Source organism: Bombus vosnesenskii, unplaced genomic scaffold (assembly GCF_011952255.1).
Source record: "Bombus vosnesenskii isolate JDL3184/JDL3185 unplaced genomic scaffold, Bvos_JDL3184-5_v1.1 scf7180000013319, whole genome shotgun sequence".
NCBI lineage: Eukaryota > Metazoa > Arthropoda > Insecta > Hymenoptera > Apidae > Bombus > Bombus vosnesenskii.
This window is the reverse complement of record NW_022882964.1, coordinates 1760964-1777758: the sequence shown is the minus strand read 5'-3', so window position 1 is coordinate 1777758 and position 16795 is coordinate 1760964. Positions and strand designations below refer to the sequence as shown.

The window sequence follows — 16795 nt, the reverse complement described above, 5'->3', positions numbered from 1 at the left end:
GCGATGTTGAATCGGAGTAACAGAAAAAATGTCCTTGCCCTTAAATTATTGACAGAAACGCCCAAATAACGTCGTCTCGTACGTAGAAGGCACTTTCCATTCGGAACGTTCATCCAGCGACAACCGTTAATCAAAACGAGTTTCTTAATGTCACTTGGACGAATATTATAATTAGCATGACCAAGGAATATTGATCAAGGAATAATTAAGGAGCCACCGCCTTCTGTTCCTTCTTTAAATTATCTTTCCGACACGGGAAATTTCATTAAAAAAGAGAAAATAAAACCGACGTTGACGTGCACCTGTTCCACGCGCGTAGTAGCACCGTTACGACCAAATCTGCAACGGGGCAGCCAAGAAACACCGGAAACCCAGACAGAACAAATCTCTTAATAGCTCGTTAATAGCGGAACGCGGCACGGAAAATCAAGCGTGCGGTTATCGAACGTGCTGGAATATTTGAAACTGCGTTTAATGACGCGCTCGCGGTAATTACTCGCTTTCCTGGCTAATAGACGTTCAAATAATCGAGACTCTATTATAATATAACAGCAACTAGGAAGCTAATAGCGTTGGCACGCGCCAACCTACAACTCGCGTTGCTACATTCGATAACTTACGTCGCGTTCTTTACGCCAGGTGCAAGTTTCCTAACGATCTCGCGGCTGATTGGCACTTTGGTGACTATGCTAGGTGTTGAGGTTCACTGGTAAAAGAACGAGTGGATAAATTTGTAATAGAAAAATATATTGAAATAAACTAAGGTATAAGTATAATGTTGAAGTACAAGTATAGCGCCTAGCGTATACTCTTCCAGATCCTCACTCTTACAGTGTTACGATACAATAGAAGAAGCCATGATAGGGAACACGTTCATATATTTATAGCAAAGGACATTATCAAAAAGTTAACCTTGTAGCTCTAGCTGAAAGCTACAAGAAACAGCAATAGAAATCTACTTAGCTCTTTTGTTTCTGGAGCTCTTTTGTTTCTGGACCTTGTAACGCAAAACGTAATTTATATTCAAGCGCGCAATAATATGGACCTCGCCTTATTTCCCATTTTTCGTTTCACTAAATTCTATTCTCTTCGTAACAGCGGTCCGCGGGCCACTGATGTACGAAAGTAAAGATGTAGAGTTCTTCTTGAAGTAATTACTTCGACACTAGGAATTTCGAAGAGTGTTTAGAAACGTATTGAAATTATTACACAGGCAATCGCAAAATATATATCAATTTTTAAATATTCCTTTAACTTAAATATTTAGTACGATTTTTCACTACCAACGGACTACAAGTAACGTAGATGTATTTGATGGAAGAAAATAGCTGATCACTGAACATAGCAAATATCTAGTGTACAGGGCGTTAAGACGATATGATATATCGACGAGCGGCTGTGTAGTTTAAATTCTAACGTCGTTACGCGTATTTTAGCGGATACGATGCGATACATCGAACATGATGCACGAGTTTCGATATAACAAGATGAAATCTCAAATATGGAACGATGTATAGAATGTTGATACTCGCGTTTCAACGTTGCAATCTGAATTCACGTGTTCGAATTACGCACGATGTATACGTGTAACTTCTGTTAATTACGAATGATAATTAACAGTAGCACATCGTAGAATTAAAGAGAAGCTAAAAACGAAACACGCGAAAGAAGAGGATGAAGTCTGGTAAAGAGCTACAAACTGTAGGAATGTAAAGAAACCATTGAAAGAAACAACCACGCGAAGGATATTATAAATCGAGGGTGTTGGACTAATTTATTTCGAAAATTATTCTGTTACGTCATTATACAGAAATTTTAAGTTTCACGTGAGACACAAGCTTATAGCGGTTAGCTATACGCCTGAGGTGTGAAATTGAACACATTCGCGGTAGCACAGCTGCAACAGCGTGCGCTATATAAAACGGAAAAGCGGATTCACGTGATAATTAAGAAAGGATATACCGTTCGACAGCTTCAGGCTAATTAAACATGTTTCCGATCAGGGACGCGTGTTCAAGACGTGTAATCCTTTTTAACGAGCGACTCTACATCCTCCACTCCTCCAGATGCACTGTGTATTTCTGTTCTAAATACACACCACATCGATCAACATCGTGTCGCATATACGATTGGAAACAAAAATAAGTAGAAAGGTAGTGGAAGTAGATGTCAATGAAGTTGAATCAAACTAGTATCAGTTTGTCAAACGATATCAATCAACCACATACATAGTTGCGCTTTATTTATTACATATCCTTATAGTACATAAATCATTTAGAAAATAATAGAAATTAATATGTGCATTTTTTAATAAACAAGCTGTACGTGGTATTTAACGAAACTTCACTGATATCTATTTCCATTACTTGTTCGTTTATTTTTATCGCCGACTATATCAACATACAGACAAAGAAACTTGCGATGTTCCAGCGAGAGTAACTTCCCGACAGAAAATAAATTTTTGATTTCTTCGAAACTACTTCCTTCTACCTGGAGCGCGTGCACACACACGTTTCGCAGTGCGTGAACAAGCCAACTTTCTTGGAAGTTACAGGATGAACGAAGAAGATACGCATCGTTCGTGATGTACAGGAAGAGCGCAATTCCGCGGACTTAGCAACCGAGTCCTGCCATCTTCGGTTAATTCCGCGCGATAAACGAACATCTCGGCCTGACTTCCGCCATTATGATCGAAGATAGACATTTTGACGGCAGCCTCTATCGATCTCTCGGCCCGCAAACCCGCGGAGTCATCCGCTTTTTCCTTTCGAGAAATTTTCCGCGTTGATCCGAATTAACGCGTGTAGCGTAGGATTTTGTTATTAGTAGACTGTAGATTCTCATGCATTTATGGAAAATTAGAAAGTGTATAATTCCACGGAACGCACATAATATGAAAAATTATACGAAAAATTCAAACTATGGTGCTTTCTAATAATATTTGGTAGGTAAAACAATTTTTTACCGACCTACTACTTTTTCCATCGTACGCTGAAAAATATGCATTTACATAAAAATCCATTGATCTTGGATCAGAGAAGTTGGAACTTAGGTTACAAGTTAGGCGTTACGTAGGGTTTGCTATTGGCGAGTTACTCTACGTTAAAACTATTAATCAATTTGTAATTCTTCGTTCAAATTTTATATAGAAAAACTTAGATCCGAGATACTTCAACGATCCTTCGCGTAAGCCTTAACGTCTTGTATTCTTAATTTATCGACAGTCGTAACTTCTTCCTTTCGTCGTAATTTATCAAGGTATTTAAAAATCGCGCAGAGTGCAATATTCTTTTTGTAAATTAATGCCTGTTGTTCCTTATACCAATTAGAAGATTCTTAGTAATCTTTAATCTATTCTACAGCGAATCGTCGAACACGATTATAAGATTGCACCCAGACTTACTTAATAAGAGGAAACAAATAGGGGACGTGAGGTGAATGTAGGGTGTACATAGTAGCTAATAGCTATAATAACAATAATGGACATAATAGTAGTAATCGTAACAATCATACCTAACAATTCCGTGAAATACGTGATTTATGTATATAACTTGTTAAAGCTGTTCCAAAGTGTTGATTACCTGGGGTAATAAAATAAGAGATAAAATCATTTGAACAGCTGCATCTCTATTCTGATCATGATAATTATATATACATATATATATATATATGTATAAGTAAAATATATTCATATATTAATGAGGATTATCTATGTACAAGGCGTAATTATGGTTAAAGAAAATACTTATTTATTAGATCGATGCATACGCGTGAAGAATCGTTTCTCACGACTTGTTTCGCTTAACGAGTCATCCGTGAAATTTTGTCTTCTCGTCGATTATCGATGACACGAAAAAAAGAAGAAATCGAAGCAGTCCAAATATAGCGATTTAATCTCTGACAAAACACCAAAATTATAAGCGAGCGTGTGCGGTAGCGCGAAGGAATTCGAAAATAAACCGTGAAGAAGGGAGTCGAGGATGCTTGCGCGTGTAACAGGCCGGTCGGCCTATTTCGCCGATTGTTTGAAGAGAAACAATCAGGCACGAAGGTAGGTACCCGAGCGTCTCGAGATTGCGCCTCGTTCCGCGAAGCGGCTTGGCGCTGAAATCCTCGTATTTATCATTTAACACCCGGCTGATTACCTAATTAGTGAAATAACTAAATCGTACGTAGGACGATTTTCATCCCGTCGACCTCCCTTCCTAATGGACAGAGATTACACGGGCCGTCATTCGCTGTCATTAGGGACGAGAAAACGGCCGATGCACGCTGAAAAGCATGCCTCCAGTTTCGCGGAGGCTTCGTTTACAGAATACGAGCCGGTAAATGACTTAACCGTTAGCAAAAACTCGCGTAAGTCATATTCCCTTTCGCGGAAGAAGAGAAAGAGGCGGATAAGATGGTCGAGAAAAGCGGCTCTCTGTGCCTGCGTTTGTACCAGGGGAATAGAGCACGCAGGGAGCGGTCTTCGGTTATTAACGGAATTGAAAGCGTTTTCAAATTTTAACGCGAATCATCGAAACGTGGTAGAAATAGAGGATAGCGCGGGCGCGCGTATGTGTGTCCAGGGAATTTAATTCTTTTGGTTCGTGACCTGAATACGGTTTTGGTCGGGTTTACAGAGGAAAGGATGGATAATCCTCGAAAAATAGAGCTCCGATCGTTTGATGAATCGTCATCGTTCTCTATCGTCGCTGACGTATTACGACGTATAAAGACGTTTAATTTGTTATTGAATTTTTACATACTGTTGATCATTCCTTGGAACGAAGAGTCACGTGTCACACAAAGGAGATACAATCTTACGATCGATCTTCCAAAAATTCAGAAAATATTCCATCTATTTCGAATAAAGCGAGAAGGTTGGTTATACGTTCGAAGAAAAAGCTATGCCAATGCAAATAACAAAGTACCATTCACGCGGTTAACATCCGAAGTGAAACGTATTTAACATCAACTTCAATCTCAAATCACCCTCTTAAAATACAGCCCTTGCCTTTAACCTCCCCTCGAGTCGAACAGCACGTTTCTCTCTCTCTCTCTCTGTCAAGCCCAAGCAACGAGTCATTCACCACGTAAAAATCCAAGTTCGAGGTAAGACCGCGAAACGTGGCAGAGTCGATCAAGCAAAACTGACGAAACTTTCTTGCTAGCGCGCGGAATCTTGTCGGCGAACAATGAGCCATCGTTTCGCACGAGTGTCAGAATTTCGATCTCCGGTTCGTAAATCGTTGGCGAAGGCCTCGCTAATCGCGGCGAGAGGAAGAAGAGCCGGAGAGATGCGGGTATCTGTTCGCAGAGGCCGCGGTCGTTCGTTTACAAGCTACCAGGTTGTAAACGATTTAACGGTTGGCAACGGATCGGCGAGAGGTGGGGAACCGAGTGGAAAAGAGAGTCGGAGCATCGGTTTGTCGTACAGAATCGACAACAGCGCGGACCTTTCCTCGCTGGATAGTTGCAGAGCAAAAAAGCCAACCGATCATTATGGTATGCGCGTTAGGAGCAGCGTTAGCCTTCTGGAATTTCCTCCGCGAAAAGCAATAGCTCGGCACCCGTCTGTAAACCGGCGCCAAATTGCCACCGTGGAGACCTGCGGCTCCTCGAAACCCAGTCCGAGAGCTGCTTCACTTTTAGCGACTCGCCGAACATTGTACCGATAGAGATCCCACCGTTTATAGACGGTTTTCATCGCGATTTCGGTCACGGTTCGCGCGTAAACCTTCGACGAATCGAGCACAAGTTCGCGTCGCTAATTTTAAGTGGAATTGGGAGAGGCGCGAGGAGATTCGTAGACGTTTCATCGAAGTTGCGAGGCAAAGGTTGCGACGAGCAAGAAATGGTTTAGTAACGTAAATTTTGGTTGCGATCGTTAGGTTGCGGATGTTGATAATTTGTCGCGGGATCGAGTAAAGAAATGAGATTCGAAAAGAGAGATTTAGTTTATTCTCTAAATATTATACCGATTGCGAGCATTTTTCTTTGAATATTTTGGATATTATTTTCCCATAAACTTTGTATGCCTTAATTGTTCGTTACTAATAGTTTTTTATATCGATTAATTATTTATCTATATCTTTTTATAGACATTTTTTTTTTAAATTTCAAATTTATTCGACGATACGTTATTTTAACCGAAATAATCGAGCACAGAATAGAAAGGTCGAAACGGTGGCAGATGCAGCGTTTTACGCTGGCGTTCGCACCGGGTTTACCGGTGTGATACAACTTCCGGTTATTTTTATTAAATTGGAGGAAGACGGAACCTAGGCGATAAAAGTATGATGCAAACGCTGTCTACCGTTGCATCTCGCCCACGAATGCACGCGTGCGTGCATCTGCACACGAGGACGGATGCGTTCCGAACCGTAACCGTCTTTCCTCGTCCGTGCTCGATGCACAGAGCCGCCTTTTTACGCGAAAAATTCACCCATATTTTTTATTCCGTTAATATTTATTCGCTGTACAGCGGTTTAAAAAACGCACGTGCACTGCTTCGATTTAATTCCTTGGATCGATTCGATGGCAAGCAAAACCGAAGAAATAAAGAACAGATACGAATTGACATTTTTACAGTTTTTTTTTTTTTTTTTTTTAGATTCGATCAAAGAACTAAAACTTAAACATAGTTTTGTTTTACCTGTTAAAAATTATAACAAGTACTACCCTGTCTTTCTATATTATACGCGTATTCTGTTCCGAATTTTTAAACTTCCCATAAAAATTCCCACTCGAATTATATCGAACGAACATGAATCATGAATTGGATTGCGATAAAAACCTTTATAAAAAAAAAAAAAAGAAATAGAAAAATAATAAAAGGAAGCGCCAAAAGCTCGCTGCATATCCACCACCAATTATACCATCGCGCATACGCGGACGAGGTGTACATTGTACATACATGCGGATCAACGTGCGCTCGCGATAATAATTATCATGCGGCGGCCAGCACCGGCAATCTTTGAAGGTCGACCCGCGCCACTGCTTCCTTATTGTGAGCGAGGCTAAACAGAGGCGGGCAGAAGAAGCAAGCCAGAAGCGCGAGCAAGAGGAGAAAGAACTCTGTATATTAACTTCACGGCACGCCGCTTGTACGCGCGCGTTTTACCCGCTACTGTCTGCGCTCATTACGTAGGCACAGCGATTTCAGAAATACGGGGTTCGTCGGGATTGCGAGGCCGATCTTTTATTTCGCTGCCTCGTCCCTCGCGCGTTCTCTATCCGACGAAAGATTGGCAGACACGAGCGAAAACACGCGGCTCAACGAATTCCAGGATGTTGTCTCGATGAAGATTCCACCTTCTTTTTCCCGTTTTTGCTTCCCGCTTTCGTCAGGAGAGGGGTTAAATGAAAGGAATTTTGATGAAATTTTGCGGCGTTATTTGAAGGGATGTTTCCAGGCTGTGTAGATTCCGTGTTTGTCGCGTGGATTGACTGTCGGGACATTGTGTTAGTAAAAGTATACTTGGCGTCGTATGAGAAAATAAATAATTTTTTTTTTTTCTTTTGGAACTGTAGCGCGGAGGTTATAATGGTTTAAAAAATTTACGAGAAGATTTATAACGGCGACGAAACAAATGGAATTTTAGAAGCAAACTCGTCGAATTACCCGATCGTCTTGTTCGATTTGAAATAAAATCGTAGAAAAGAAGCCTATAACCTTCGTTTTGTAACTTGTTAATTCGCTAATTAATAGTTGGTAAATTATCACGCGAAAGAAACATAATAGAATCTAAATGACAAAATGTAATCTCACGCGATGAAATATATTTTTTAACAGATGACGCCAATAACCTTGTAATCGATACGATGTTAACGATTAACTGAAAACAAAAGAAGAAAGCAATAAGAGTATCTAACGAAACGCGTTCGATAAAAATTAATTATTTTTACCATACTCGACGCTAAAAGCAAGGAAGAAAAGGAAGAATCGCACGTAAATTAACGTATACTTCTTCTATCCTGTTTATTTCCCCATCTCCCGTTAAAAAATCAGTTTTAACCCGGTCGCATTAAACGGCTGCGCAACGAGTCAATTCACGGTCGTTAAGTGTTTCTCCTTTTTTCACCCTTCCGATAATAACTCACGTCGAAACGAATCGAAAATATATTCTTCGCGCTCGGCGATCGGTTTGACTGGAGCTTTCATCATTGATATGCATATAAGCAGCGCTTGCGATGAATAGCAAGATCGATATCCATCGGTGAAGTGACAAATAATAAAAAAGAAAAAGAACAAAAAATAGACGATAGAACAGGGAAAGAGAGAGTGAGAGAGAGAGAGAGAGAGAGAAGGGGAGAGTAACCAACGATGCTCCTACTCTTCGAAAGCTTTCATTGTTCGCACGAAATGAAATTCCAAAGAGAACAAATTCCATCGCGTCCCGTTCTTATTCGGTTAGCCATTGCAACGGAACCACTTAAAAGATCTTTCAAGCGCCGCTACAAGCGAAATCTTGATTCCCACTCGTTCGGAGAAGATCTTTGTAAGGTTTTCGAACGCAAGAACACCGAGAACAATGAACGTCCTTTTTCTTCATCGACTACCCAATAGCGAAACTGTATCGACTGTAATGTAAGCGATGTATCGTTTATCGAGAATTATAAACGCCCTCCACTTGGACAATCTTTTTCTTTACGCGAAGAATTACCCGAATTCGTGTTTCAGATTACTCGTTGCTTCGAATTCTATAATTTTCGATAATCGAGCGTTACAGATCGATGATTATAACGAGAGCGATACTGTAAACGAACGTGTACGTATATTTTAATCGGTATTGTATTATAATACGATAAGGTATAATTTTAAATTAAGGTAGAAATTTAATTCTTTTAGGGAAAAATAACCAACCGATAAAGGAATATAAGTATTTATAAAATGTTCATAGAACATAATATTTGTACAGTTATTTGTGTATTAATTTGTTACTAAAAAATTCTATTGCTTTCTTGACATTGATAAAAAAACACGTCATTTTAATATACAATCGGAATATTAAGCTTCAAATATAAAATGCTATCATTTTTGCAACAATATATTAAGCAGGTATGTAATTATCGTTAAGTGGAATTCAATTTAACGACTCGATTTAATAACCTGAGCATTTAATTTCTGTGTCTTGAGTTTGAAAATCTTGTTTCCCACACGTTCGAGCTTCTTCTTAAGGTCTTCGAACGCAAGAACACCGAGCATAATGAACGTTCTTTTTCTTACGACAGTGGGACTGGTTCGACTGTAATATAAGCGATAATACAACGATGTATCGTTTATCGAGCTTTATAAACGCACTCCATTTGGACAATTTTGTTCTTCACGTGAAGATGTATCTACCCTTCGAATTAATATTTCAAATTGTTCGTTGCTTCGAGGCCTGAAATTTTAGGCAGATCGTCGAGCGTTGAAGATGAGGTTCGATTGTGCTGATGAGCAGTTTCGAGTGATTCGAGACTCGATTTCAGGGCTCGGCGTAATTTGCGTAATGAGTACTTTAAGGTACAAGCAGGTTTCTTTCGGCAATATCGTAGTACTTGCTTCTTCTGCGTTTCTTTTTTCCGGTGTGTTTTAAGAGTTTAATCGTATGTAATCGCTTTCAATCGTCAATCGTTAAAGAGTTATGGCTTCTGAATATCTGATAATTGGATGAAGTTTTTGCTCTGTGCAGATTTTCGAGATAAATCAAGCGCGTACGAATTATAAAGCAATTTTCAGGCAAATTAAATTTATGCGTTTTAGTTATTGCAATCGATGGTCGGGAATAACTGATTTTGCTGCGGTATTTTTAACGTAGCACGCAAGAGATTATTTCGTGGAAAGTGTATCGAGAAAAGTGAAAAGATCGCATCTTACGCATCTTTATAACTATTTATTTATTAATTGTGTTTACGCTTAAACCATATTTAGATAAACAAACCAAAGTAAATACCGAACAAATTACCAAATAAAATCATAATTATCTAATAATTGTAAACCGAGACAACTACAAATTTCCTATGCTAAAAATATTTTCAATTTTTCCAGGTGCATTGGCATTCGTTTTTAAGACCTACGTTTTAGCAAATCCCGAGGAAATGTGAAACGCGCGAAGAAATAAAGTTTCATAAAGCCGCGGTGAATACACCTAAAGGAAACTATAAAAATGAACAAAAAAATAGAAAAGGGCAAACAAAAGAGAAGCAGGAAAGAGAAGATAAAGGTGTGTAAACGATGAGGAAAGGGAGGAAGGTGGAAGCACGTCTAGCGATTCGCGACAGAAAACGAACTTTGGGGTTTCGTAGCGCTCTCGCTGCTTGTTGCTGCTGGCGTGATTCAAATTTAAAGCGATGTTTACCCTCCGATCTATGCGCAGCACACCCCACAACGCAACTAATGCGAGCTACATGGTTGCGTGCATGGATTTCGAGATTCTCTATGACTTTATTCTATATATGCTTCTTAGATAATAATTGAGAGGCTGGAACGATAGATGGTGTAAATATTAAAAAGATGACGTCGATTCTCTCAACGTCATTCGATCTATTAAGAATATGGTAACACCGTCATAAAATGTAAAGTAAAATAAAATTTAATATAAGCTACCTTAATCGAATGGTGTAACGTGTAATATTGAAAATAGAAATTTGATAATTATAAGAGTATCTATGAAATCTTTGCGAAACGATATATTTGAATTTGCTTTGATACGTCACACACGAAAATCGTATTTTCTCATCTTACAGTAGAAACCTACGAACGAGAGATCGAAGTACGTAGAATTGTCAAACTTTTTAAAACGACAAGCTTCGATTTTCTCTTCCCTACGATTACTAACGATGCTTTTGATAAAACCAATGTTACCTTCTATCCTAATCAAAATATGATTACCTATTTCTATTTCGTTTCCATTACACCGTTTTAATCGTAGTTACTCGTGTAATATTTAAATCCAAATTGGATACCTGTTGGTCAAGCGTTGATCTCGATGTATAATTTTTACCTATTACGATCAATGCACATTAGGAAAACGAAACGTTCGCTCCTATGAGATTCTACTTTCAAAGAAAAACGACTTCCGAATTCTTCCAAACAAATAAAAAGAAAGAAAAAAGAGAAAAAACTGAGCGAAAAAGGAAAGGGAAGCGCAAAAAGGCCAAACTTGGAAGGAAACGAAATTATCTCCACTTTACCGTACAAGCTCAGAGGCATTAACCTGTCATTTAAACCATCAACATTGTACCACACGGGTTGCGCTCCGGATCACGCGATCGAAAAAGAAAGCGAAGCGAAACGGGCAACCTGGCGGTCCCTTAAATTACTTTTTTACCCCTGAAGCGTACTTACAAACTGGACTACGGTCGAGTTATGAAGCAGATCGCAAATCTTACACGCGGTTCCTTGTCAACCGGACGGCCGATGATCCGTCGAATATTTAACGGCGATGATAAACGGGCCATGCTCGATTAAAGGTAATCGTCGATCGGTGGACTCACACCTGTATTCCCGGTAATAGACGGTTGTCCGTCCCTGCGGACAAGACCGGTAGCCGGAGCGTACACGCCCATCGTACGAACGGCCCGTTTCTCTCCCCTTGCGATCCAACAACACGCCGTGTACACGGCAATCCGTGGCGATACCAAGGTATGCGAGCTGCCTCGCGCTTATGCATGCTCGCAGCATCTGTTGCTACAAGACAGACGTTCCCGGCATTACGTTACGAGTTACGACGTTACGATCTCCGTAGCCTACAGTGGGCCACATATGCCGCTTCAAAGAACACGTGTGCATCTCGACTGGATCTCGTGCGACGACGACCACGCTCCTCGCACGCTTCCACACTGATTTTTTTATCGTTATCGTGTTTTTCTTTACTTCTTTCCTTTTTTCCTTAACGTTGAGATTTGGGGCAATGGCTACTAATTGGTTATCGTGTGAAATTAATCGATGTTTCAAATTTTTGTCGTATTTCGTTTCGCTGTTTTTATCGTCGCTCTTTTTTTGATTACTAAGGATACGAGTCGATGGTTTTTAATCGATCATCGTATGAAATTAAATGGCGCATTTGTAATACTTTGATTTTTCTGCCTTCTTTTAATAATAAAGATGGAACCATTAAACATTGATACGGCGATTAAACGAACGTTCGAATGCTTTGATAACCTCGGTTAAATATATGCTCCTAATACGTATCTTGCAACTTCAATACACATTTTTGTATTGGTTTCAAGTTTTACCAATACCATCGCGATAGTCGTGTCTCGTTACAGTGCCAAGGAAATTTGAAATACACGCGATATGTTCGTAAAATATTTCTATAATTGTTCAAATATTGCTGACGACACAGCGCTATTAGCTTCCCACGCAGGCCCGGTAATTGCTTCATCCACTCACCAGCGATGTCTCGACTGTATGGAAAAGTGGTTTCATAAATGGGGCTTCAAAATTAATGAAAAAAATCCTCTGATGTAACCTTCACGCTCCGAAAACAAACCTGCCCCCAGGTCACCATCAACAATACAATTCCTAGCAAGGACTCAGTCAGATACTCGGGCATGACCCTGGACAGGAGACTAACATGGAAAAACCACATCACAGACAAAACGAAGCAACTAAAGGACAAACTAAAAAAATTCTATTGGCTCACGGGCCGAAGCTCCAAACTAAACACACAGAATAAAATTACCCTCTACAAGACCGTAATAAAACCTGTCTGGACCTACGGAATCCAACTATGGGGAACAGCAAGTAATTCCAACATTGAAATACTTCAACGCTTCCAATCGAAAACGCCAAGATCCATTATAAATGCACCCTGGTATGTCACCAACGAACTAATACATCGCGACCTCAAGATACCAACAGTCAAAGAGGAAATAGCAAAATATAGCGACAGATAATTACTGGACTACTTGATACGTCGGACCAGATCCGCAGGCTGAAGAGCTAAACGTTAGATTCGTTAATTATCTAAATTAAGTAATATTTACTTATTTATAATACTTACTTATAAATTATACTTATCTATAATAAGTATTAACTTATTATAAATAATTAGCCATGTTACTGCGTCACGCCAGAAAAAATTACTGAAAATTCTCAATGCGAGAATCGATTGTAAATTTTAATAAATAAAAAAAAATAATTGTTCAAATACTTTGGCGAATCGCTGTATATCCAATACACAGGTGTCCTATTTACATCAATCAGAAACTGTATCTGACTCGACGCATTAAACTCTAACACTGGCAATTCTCTTCCGTTTGGTAGAGTATCGAGCTCGGTTTCTTTTCGCTCGTAAAGATACACGGTACGGTGTATCAGTACAGTAAACTACACTGTTTGGAGGTAAAGCTTTCCGCGAGGCTGCTGATACGCGTGAACCCGCCGTGGTCGTTCGTATCAGCTTTGTCAAACGTCGAGTTCAAGGTGGAGACCGCTCTGACAGTCATCGTCGTTCGTTTCTATTTTTCTCGTTTTTCCAGGGACATTTGCCCTGTTATCGTGTGTTCGTCGACACGGGAACAGGCGTCGTTTACGACGTACGTACTTACACGAAATACCGGGTTCCCCCGAACCGAGCAATCAACGAATCTCGTTCTACTTAATGCGTTTTAAATACAGCGACGCCGCGACGGTCGTTTCGCTGTTGTGCAAGTTGCCAGCTGATAACGACGCCGGACGCCTTGTAATGGGTCCACATGTAAATTACAACGCTGCAACTCTTTTCCTGCCGTTTAGCTTCTCCTCTTGTTTTCCTCTTTTTCCTTTTTTTTTTTTATGGCGCAGGGTATAGAATATACAATTTATAAAATTGCTGAATCGTAGCTTTTAAGGCGTGACATGTTACGTTTTCCTATTAACCGTTTCAATTTCAATTTGTTCGGATGAAAAGATTGAACGCGAAACTGGAAGTTGCACGTATACTCCCTCAAAAGTTTACAGCAATCTTCGCTGTTAGGACGTAACGAACTTTCTTTGTATATTCTTCTGAGAAATAAAGCTGTTGTAATTATAACGTTCGTTCTTGGATATAATCTTAATTTAGATATTCTAAAGGAATAATATTTCGCGAATAAAATGTGTATTTATCCACCGAAACGAGTCATTATTTCTTTTGAAATGCCGCCATGCTCTACAAATATAATAGGTTTTCTTCGAATTTAGAGAAAAGTAACGCTTGTAATAATATTAATAAATTTGAAATATCGATTGAAAATAAGCTTGCTTCGTCTGTTTCACGCTTCTCTTTCATTCTTCCTTTCTGTTCCCACTTTTATGGTCTATTTTCCAAGGTAACAATCGTTCGGCAGATCGTTCTCGCCTCTCGCACCTGTTCCGCGAAGAAATCACTGCCAATGATGATTGCGCGGCTCGTAACGACGAAAAATAAAAGAGAGGGATAATGATTCGCGCGAGCCGAGCGTCGAGCGTGCGATTCGATAATATCCACGGCCGATTCAATCTCTCAACGCGAAGGATTATTAGGCAGCACGAGCGGAGTAACAGCTAAGGATGCTGAAAGTTAGGAGAAGAGGTGTTGAAGCTTTGGTCAATGACTAGTGCAGCGTTTAAGGAAGCAGTTGTTTAGGAAGATGAATGGAGAATTTAGAGTAGCTATATCATTATATTATTAACCATTAAAAATGTTTGTGTTAGGTGTGTTTCGGCTGTACACGTATCTACGTAACTAAAGCCGATAACGATTTGTCTTTATAGGAGAATTGAATTTTATAGTGATTTTTTCTTGATAGGAAAGTCATTAAACATAGAAATGAAGCCGAAATAAATATCTATTTTTACTTTCTAAATATTTGCTTAAAATATTTCATGAGTTTTTGTACGTTCCACATAAATGCATAAAAATCAATAGTTTACATCTTCTTTGAAAAATTAATAAATCTAACTACTATGAGTTATATTAACAAGGTATCTACCGACCATCTTCCCATTTTAAAATTACTTTCCATTCTAAAGTTATGACTCGCGTCAAATATTTGCCAACAGAAAAATTTGAAAGTGTACAAAAGTTAATAAAAGCAGGCAACTAATTACATAATTTTCATTTTATAATTATTATGTGGTATTATGGAAGGTTCGCGTCGTCGACTGTAAGTCGACGAACGAATCAGCGACAAAGCAACTAGCGTGTACCCCTCGAAAATACGAAATCGTTCGGCGAGTGGGACCAGTCGGCCGGAAACAGTATTTCTCGGGTTATAAAAGGTTCGCCAGGTTCGTTAAACGAAACGTTGGCCCGCTGCACATGTTCATCTCTTCTTAATTGCGCGCTCCTGGGGGCCGCGGAAACAGTGAACCAAGGAGATTCTGATGAATCAGAGAGAAGCTTGGAAAAATGAACGGCGCGACGCATAATTGGTGTAATGGAGGAGCTGATGCGACTGTTCGACAATGGATAACGAAACGTGAAAATTTTCGTTGGATCGAGGGTCGAAAAAAACGAGAAATGCGTGTGTTGCTACCGATAGTCAAAAGTTTCGTAGGACTCGAATATTTTACGACAGAGAAGGTTCACAGTCGGCGGGAGAAGATTTACGAGTTTAAATTAGTTTGGATATTAATAATAAGAAGTACGATAATTGAGTAAACCGTTGATTCGTGTAATATGAATTTTAAAGAAATATCAAGTCTTTTGTTATTTTGTTTAAAAACACACAAAGTAAATTTTAAACTTGTATGTGCAATATGTTCTGTACGCTATGTATATAATTGGCAATATACTTACAATTTTTATTATAAACGCGTAATTTAATTAAAAATAGATTATGATTAAATGAAAATTATTTCTACGTAAAGATGGTGCAGTAAAATGGACCGATTTATCTGTTGTTATCGAGAAACAAAATCGATAAATTAAAAGAGTTGTACGTACGTCTTTGTATGAAATCAATTTATTAATCCAAATACCGTCATTCCAGTCGATATGCAATTTCTAGTACAATTTTTACAAGAAAAGTAATTTATTGATCAAATTTATCGGTACGTGTATATACGAACGAGATAATACTTTTGCGATACTTACAAAAGGACGATTAAAAATGAATTACGATTAAGAAGTGTATATTTGTGAGATAAAACACACGGATGCAGCAAATCTGATCGGCACTAAAAGAGATTCTTAAGAAAATTTGGCGTGACCGAGTCACTTTTTCCCGATGAATGCAAGCGGTTTCACGCGTTGGTCAACGAATAAAAACGAGAAGGCCTGTAGATCTTTGTTCGATGTTCCTGGATCCCTATGCAATCAAGCGTGCAAGGAAACGATTTAATTTTGTGAAGGTACCGATCGAAAACGTTTACGCATCGATTAAGAGGATGAAACGTTTTATTGAACTCGAATTTAAGCTACGAAAACACGATTCGTTATCCATGTTTAAAGAACATTCGATGAAACATTATCGAACGTTAAAATTATTAAACTAAATTAATCGTTTTCACCATTAACCAAATTTTAAACCATCGACTCATGTTCTTAGAAGGTACAAATTTGTACCAATCGATCAGTATATATCAATTTAAATTGTATTTGTCGAAAATAAAAAAGAAACATAGGCTTAATCCAGTCAAGAAATTAGTTAATATCAGTATTATCTGAATATGAGAAACAATTTGATTTTTAAATCATCTTCTTTTTGTTGCTACAAGGTAAAAGTGATTCTTTATAGCTACGGCCCTATTCAGTTTTTTAACACGTATGTAAGCTATATATATATAAGCCACGAGTAACAGAATTCAGAAACATTAATTTGTATTAATTAATTCAACAGTAAGAAGAGTAATATTCATAAAACATAATCAGACACT

At 38.8% G+C, this 16795-nt stretch overlaps 1 protein-coding gene across 4 annotated transcripts in view; it reads left to right on the top strand.

Annotated features, from left to right (window-relative positions):
* Positions 1-10537, top strand: part of LOC117235795 — a 113040-nt gene extending 102503 nt beyond the window's left edge. The window contains exon 4 of one of the 4 annotated variants that reach the window (XR_004493730.1): positions 10019-10515. Coding sequence is in view for 3 of the 4 variants with exons in the window: in XM_033498138.1 (XP_033354029.1) it covers positions 10019-10074 (56 nt within the window). In the remaining variant the exon portion in view is untranslated. Of the gene's footprint in view, positions 1-10018 lie in introns of all 4 variants that reach the window. The other 3 variants (XM_033498136.1, XM_033498137.1, XM_033498138.1) reach the window with 3 other exon arrangements.
* Positions 10538-16795: the final 6258 nt, after the last annotated feature.